At 47.4% G+C, this 6,420-nt stretch overlaps 1 protein-coding gene across 1 annotated transcript; it reads right to left on the reverse strand.

The window, feature by feature from the left end:
* Positions 1 to 2,442: 2,442 nt before the first annotated feature.
* LOC119266869 (transcription factor DIVARICATA-like) lies at positions 2,443 to 4,873 on the reverse strand. The gene is made up of 3 exons (XM_037548145.1): positions 4,572 to 4,873; positions 3,641 to 4,126; positions 2,443 to 3,208 (listed from the first exon to the last, which is right to left on the reverse strand). The coding sequence occupies exons 2-3, from the start codon at positions 4,102 to 4,104 to the stop codon at positions 2,791 to 2,793; spliced, it is 882 nt and encodes a 293-aa protein (XP_037404042.1). The 5' UTR covers positions 4,105 to 4,126; positions 4,572 to 4,873; the 3' UTR covers positions 2,443 to 2,790.
* Positions 4,874 to 6,420: the final 1,547 nt, after the last annotated feature.

Here is a 6,420-nt window from a genome sequence, read left to right on the forward strand (position 1 = left end):
CAACCATAATCTCTATCTCAGTGCTAACTTTCTTTGGGTCACTTCCTTCAATGCAACAGTGTTTGCATTTCACTTCGTCTGAAATTAAACTGGGCAGTTCAGTTCAGTTAGAGATCTTAATCATCACTGCTCATCTGTGTCCATTCTAGAGTAGTTTCTCACAGTGCATTGCCAATCCCAATTGTGCACTGAACCACAACAACAGCTTGTCTCTTCTCTGGGTTCACAAAGAAGAAAAAGATGGGAGGTGTGCCTTTTTCTGCTGTGTGAAAATTCCGCTTTTCTCGACAGTCAAGACTATACTGCCGCCAAAAATCATGCGATAAACTTACCGGCTAAGGGTCTGTCTGACAAGTACCAGACGCAAGTTAAGCTGTTAAAAGTCACCTCAGATGAAGGAATGTTCGTCATGGAGTTTACCGGTATGTCTATCTTTGTTTCCATAGTTTGTGAATGACAAGAAAAATAAAGTATCATAACCACATGTTTTATAGTAACAGCAGCACGGCGATGATGCCAAAGAGACATTTGTCTCATCACCGCCTCGTTCATGCCAGACCAAAGAGACATTTCCTGCACCGGCCGCCAGTAAAGGATTTTTAGTTGTTTTTCAAAGTTTTTTTAAGGTTCTTTTGCTATATACTCCCTCTGTAAACTAATATAAGAGTGTTTAGATCACTATTTTAGTGATCTAAACGCTCTTATATTAGTTTACAGAGGGAGTAAAAATTAATCCAGAAATGAATGGAAAATCAGTGTCCGTTTTATTTGGTGACTCCGGTTGGATGGGCTGCTCCCGTCCGCTGTCCGTGGACATTTGGTGCCGTCCATTTGATGATCCTCGTTACTTAGTTAGTTAGTTAGTTAGAGATCATAATCATCATGTTCATCAGAGTGATGGAGGCCTTTCTATTCCGGGAATGCTAACCAGTACTGATTCCTGCCTGCCTGCCTACCCATCTGTTGGTTAATCTCAGATCCTGGTCACTACAGCGTTGCCAGATGTGCAGTGCAGCACAACACTACCATGTCTGCATCACAAGGCTCACCAACTTTCTATTTCCATCTCAATCCTCCTGGATGCACATGGTTCATCGGCCTGACACTTTAACTGTTGCTGTTATTTTTGGAGAGCTGGTTCCTTTTAAGGCTCTCATCTTCAGGTTCAGAAAGAAGAAAAACTTTTTTCTTATATTACTCTGTAGAAATGTTTGCTTTTGTTGTCAATGCAAGCGTCAAAAACTAACCGCGGACGGAATTCACGCGAGGAACATACCGGTTATGGGTCTGTATGAGAAGTACAGACGCAAGTTAGACTGTTAGATTGTCAAGATGAAGAAATGTTCGGCACGGGGGGTTTACCGATCTGCCTGCTTCGTCTCCGTGAGGCTGAGGCTGTTGTAAAATGACAGCAAAAGTAACAGAAACCCATGTTTCATGGTAAGAACATCGTCGTCGACGTAAACCACGCTTTCCACTTTGATTGGTCATGTCTCCATCAATAATTTGGAAAATAATGCATTGCTACATGATACTTCCTCTGTAAACAAATATAGGAGTGTTTAGATAACTAAAGTAGTGATCTAAACGCTCTTATATTTCTTTACGGAGGGAGTACATCAGAAAGAAAAGAATACAGGTGACAAGGAAATGCTGCTTGAAGCAGCAGCAACCATAACACCACATCCATCCATCACACCCAGAAGCTTCTAATGACACACAACAGTGCCACCTCCATCATGATCATGATCATCACCATCATCATCTTCATCAGAGAGCTGTGCTGAGTGAGTGGTTTTGTGTTTCTGCACTGCAACTTGCAGAAAAGGTGAGGCAGAAAAGCACAAGCACCCAGCACACAAGTTGGCCAAAAAACAAAACATTTTGTGCCCAAGTGCTGCCCCCTGTGCCATTCTCTACTGTTGTCACGGGGATCTGCCTCATATCTATGGTGGATGCCCTGCCTTTTCTCAATGAGGGAAAGATGAACAGGGCCAAAAAGGAGTTTGGGAAAGATTTTGCAGAAGTTGATGGAAAAAGGAGGCAGCCAAAGCATGAGATGCCAAAGCTAGTGCAAGTCTGACTCATTTCCAATTCCATTGTTTGGTGGATCCAGCATCATCATCATCAGTATTAGTAGTAGTAGAGATCTATACAAGGGAAGAATTTCCTAAAAAAAATTAAAGGACTTAATTGCACACAAACAATGCAAAGGTCAATCCACAAGGTTAGAAAAAATGGAGATGCAATCAAGGAAAAAATTGACCAGATGAGCAAGGCAGGTAAATGCTGGATGACTCACTGCAAACTCATTTTGGTTTATCAGAAAAAATTACACTTGCAAACATCGGACGGCGCAAGCACCGAGATGGATGAATGAAAGATGGATGTGGATAAGTATGTGTGAGATGCTGCCTGAGTAAGGTTTCCAATAACATGAGCTGACCAGAAAGCAGGATCCATGAAGATTGAAAATTAAGTCCACTTGACAATGTACATGATCAGTACTGAGCACTAGTATTCCCTGTCTGTCTCAAGATACTACAGCATCAAGTTCTTGCCATTCTTTTCCCTTACACTCTCAGTATCCACACCAGAAATTATGGACTACTACCAAAGCATCACCAGCATCATACCTTTCTCTCTCTCTCTCTCTCTGCTATGTTCTGAAAAATCCCCATAATCAATTACTTACTTGAATAATAATACAGGCAGTGAAGCTACAGCAAGGGCCATATTACACTAGACATCTGACCGGTGGCGTCGAAATGGATCGAACGGTTGCATCTTCTAATACAGCATACTCCGGTTTGCGGCCAGCTGATCATGCAGAGGGCCACACTGCAGGCCTTGATCTTGCAAACCCATGCCGTAGCTCGGCGGCGAATTGTATGGCGCATTCGCTCCGCCGTGCTGCTTGGTGTCGGCCGGCAGCGAGTACTGCCCCGTTGCTGGGCTCGGAGCCGGCACGCTGGACTGGGTGATCATCGATGACTGGGACGGCGAGGGGGGCTGGTCGTCCAGGTGCACCGTGGTGATGTCGTGGATGCTCGACCTCCTCTTGTCCTTGCCGCCACCGGAGCTGAGCCTGATGAAGTACTTCTGCGCGTGGCTGGCCACCTGCGTCGGCGTCCTTGTCTGCACGAAGTTGCGCGAAATGTTCCTCCAGTCCCCTTTGCCGTACTTCTTCAGGCCTAGGAGGAACAACCTGGCCAAAAAGAACAGAGCATATGATCAGATTCAGCAACTAGCAGTATTGATCATGCACATCAGGCTACATGGCATCAACTAGTAATATGGATCATGAATTCTTGGTCTACATCAGGCTACATGAGCATCAAACATCATGCTACATATGACTGTCTCATCAATTGCTAGTGAACAAAGACAAGTGATTCACTTTCAGATAGTAGTTCTTCCATGGTTGAATTGTTCTTCCAATTTGGCATGTTTTAAATGCTGGCAGAGCCATCTGATGATGTAAAGCCTGTTGATTGATGGCGAATTCAAGAAAGGAAATTTATATCACTAACTAATTAGATGGAGCAGAGCAATCGCTCTCACAAGTCACTGAGATCGGAGAAGAAGACTATGATATGGAGTTGCAGTTAAGAATCGTGGTAGCAGTAGTAGTGCTCACTTGTGCTCGTCCTCGGTCCACGGCACCCCCTTCTTCCTCTCCTGCTCCGGCGTGCGGCCGCCGTGCCGCCGCCCGCCGCCGCAGCCGCCGAAGCGGTAGCCGTGCCGGAAGTCCCCGGCCCCGGCGTGGCCGCCGCTGCCGTCCCACTGCAGGGTGAAGGCGCCGGGGCCGTAGCCGGGGCCGGGGCCGGGGAAGGTGCCGGACTCGATCTGGCGGACGTCGAGCTCGAGGCTCTTGAAGTGGTCGACGACCTCGCGGACCGTCTTGCCGGTGGCGTGCGCCACCTTGTCCCAGTCCGGGCTGCGCAGGTCCAGCCCGGCCAGCGCCCGCTCGAACTGCTTGTTCTCGTCCGCCGTCCAGGCGCGCGGCTGCCCCGTGAACCAGCCGCCCGCGCCCCGCGGCCCGCCGTAGTAGCCCATCGCCGCCGGCGGCAGCACCTCCATCCACGGCTCCCTCATCATCATCGCTCAGCTCGGCTCAGCTCGCCTGCAAGAAAAAATCACCCAGCTTCAGCTACAGAGGGAGATGTTGACAAATTAGCACAAAAAGTTGGATTCAGACGACAGCGGAGTAGCTCAAGATTCCGCTGATGATAACACGATCGATCTCCCACCCCCCTTGGTGCGAATCGGATGAGGCAGATTTGGGAGGAAAAAGCTAGGAGCGGAATCTTTCTGGCTGTAGGACATGATTGAGGAGCAAGCAGGGGAGGGCCGGGATGGATTCAAGAACAATACTACTACCACGGCCCCAATTAACACCAACCGGAACCCCCGAATTACTCCACCCCGGAACCAAATTCAGGCCTCCCCGAGCAAACCTCCTCCGAATTCGCCGGAAAAGGGGCGAAATTTCACCGGCGCGGGGACCAAAGAAACAGATAAAATCGAGGAGCAGAGCAGAGCAGCTCCGAGAAACCAAGATGACTGACCTGCTCTCGATCTCCGGCTGCTGCTGCTGCTCAAGGCCGGCTGGAGGACAAAAAGGCGATCTCCCTGGGTTGCTGCTGGGATTGCCGGCGCCAGAAAAGAGACGGATCTCCTCGCTCGCACCCAGAGGCAGCGGCGGCCAGGGGGAGAGTTCTTGGTAGAGAAATGGGGGAGGGGAGGGGAGGGGAGGGGGGAGTGTCAGCTGGTGATTGGGTGGAGGTCGTGGCCGACTTTTCCTGGCGTATAGGAATTAGGAAAGGGAGGGGAAGCAAATAGCAGCGGCGGCATATTTGTGCGTGCGTGCTCACACACACACACGGGTAGAGTAGATGCACACTTGGAATCGCTCTTGGCTTCCCACCTTTTCACCCCCACTACCTGCTACTTGCCCCCCAAAAACTTTCACCTGATTGGACAAATCTCATTAAATCCACCATTTTCTTTTCTTTTTTCAAAAGGAAAATACACCATTTTCTTTCGAGCATCTACAGCCTGACTGTGCTAATTTGACTCCTCCACTTTTATCTTTATATTTTCGGTCAGTCACATGGATCTGATTGGTGGTATGAGGAGATAGAGAGAAGAGAAGGTGGTCCGTGATGGACCAAATCATATAGTACGTGGCAACTGACTGGACACGTCTGAACGCTCCTTATATTGGTGGCTTCATATATGGGCTGAGTATGAGGGTTTACATATAGCCCGGACATATGAGGACCAAGGGAAGGGTCTGATTGGGTCAGCATTTTCCTTCCCTCACCTGTCCGGTCAATGCCTGGGGCGTCCGTCCGGTCAATTTCAGAGGATCGGCTGTAGACGTGCTTGCATATTTGCTAATCCATCCATCTTGTAGTGCATACAAGTTTTTTTTATCAAAGTTAAACTTTGTAAGCTTTAATCAAGTTTATATAGAAAATTAAGAACATCTAGGATATCAAACAAATACCACTCTACTCACCATGGATACATTTTTCTTGATAACTTGGTCAAAATTTGTGAAGCTTGACTTTTGAGAAAACTAATGCACGCTATTTTATGAGAAGAAGCGGGTATTGTCTAGTTGGATCGTGCAGTCACCCCATGCCAAGCGGGCCCCATTGATCAAAATTCATGTCAACGGCCGTTTTAGAGAGGCATCGGGGAGGTCTTTTGTGAAAACATATGTAAAGTGGTGGTTTTATGTCAATTTGGCTGCAATTGTTGTGTTTTTTTAGTTAATCTTGCATACATTGGCCTTTGTACATATTTTGGCACCCATATTTGGGCTATTTGTCCTCCTCTCTCTGACTGTTTGACTGGGTGGACACACATATTAGAGAGGCATGAGAATCATGTTTGAGTGGCAAATCCGTATAGAGGAAAATCTATTCGGTCATGACAAAAGCAAGGGAAAATGTAAACAAAACGCTTAAACTAAACAAATGCCTTGCGCATATGAGACGATGCCGAGGGCAAACATCGAATATGCCGATTTAGGCTCAAGAAGTCAAAAGGAGTTGTATGCGTATGTGGGCTAAGAATGTCAGCGACCCGCCTAAGTAATCTTCTTAAAACCGCTTGTCGATAAGCTCATTAGTTAGCTACATGCTTAGTTAACTATAAACAAATGATGGCAAGTAACAATCACTCATTGACTCCTAAGGCACTCCGATTTGGGTGCTTAAGTTGTGGAGTTTTTGACGATGATTAGTTGGGGAGGGCTTGAGAGCTGCAAGTGGTGGGGTTGTGGCATTGCTGTACTTTGTGGCCATGATTGGTCGCCGTTGACATGTAGCCACCACCTATAGCTTAGCTGCTTAGGCCAGTTAGCAATGGCGATTGGGGGAGGCGGGCACGTTTTGATGTTGCTAT

The sequence above is a fragment of the Triticum dicoccoides genome, chromosome 3A (genome assembly GCF_002162155.2).
Source record: "Triticum dicoccoides isolate Atlit2015 ecotype Zavitan chromosome 3A, WEW_v2.0, whole genome shotgun sequence".
Taxonomy (NCBI): Eukaryota; Viridiplantae; Streptophyta; class Magnoliopsida; order Poales; family Poaceae; genus Triticum; species Triticum dicoccoides.

Coding starts and splice junctions, on each gene's coding strand:
- LOC119266869 (XM_037548145.1), bottom strand. CDS start 4,104: ATGATGATGAGGGAGCCGTGGATGGAGGTGCTGCCGCCGGCGGCGATG. Junction 3,209..3,640: donor TGGACCGAGGACGAGCACAA/GTGAGCACTACT, acceptor CTTTTTGGCCAG/GTTGTTCCTCCTAGGCCTGA.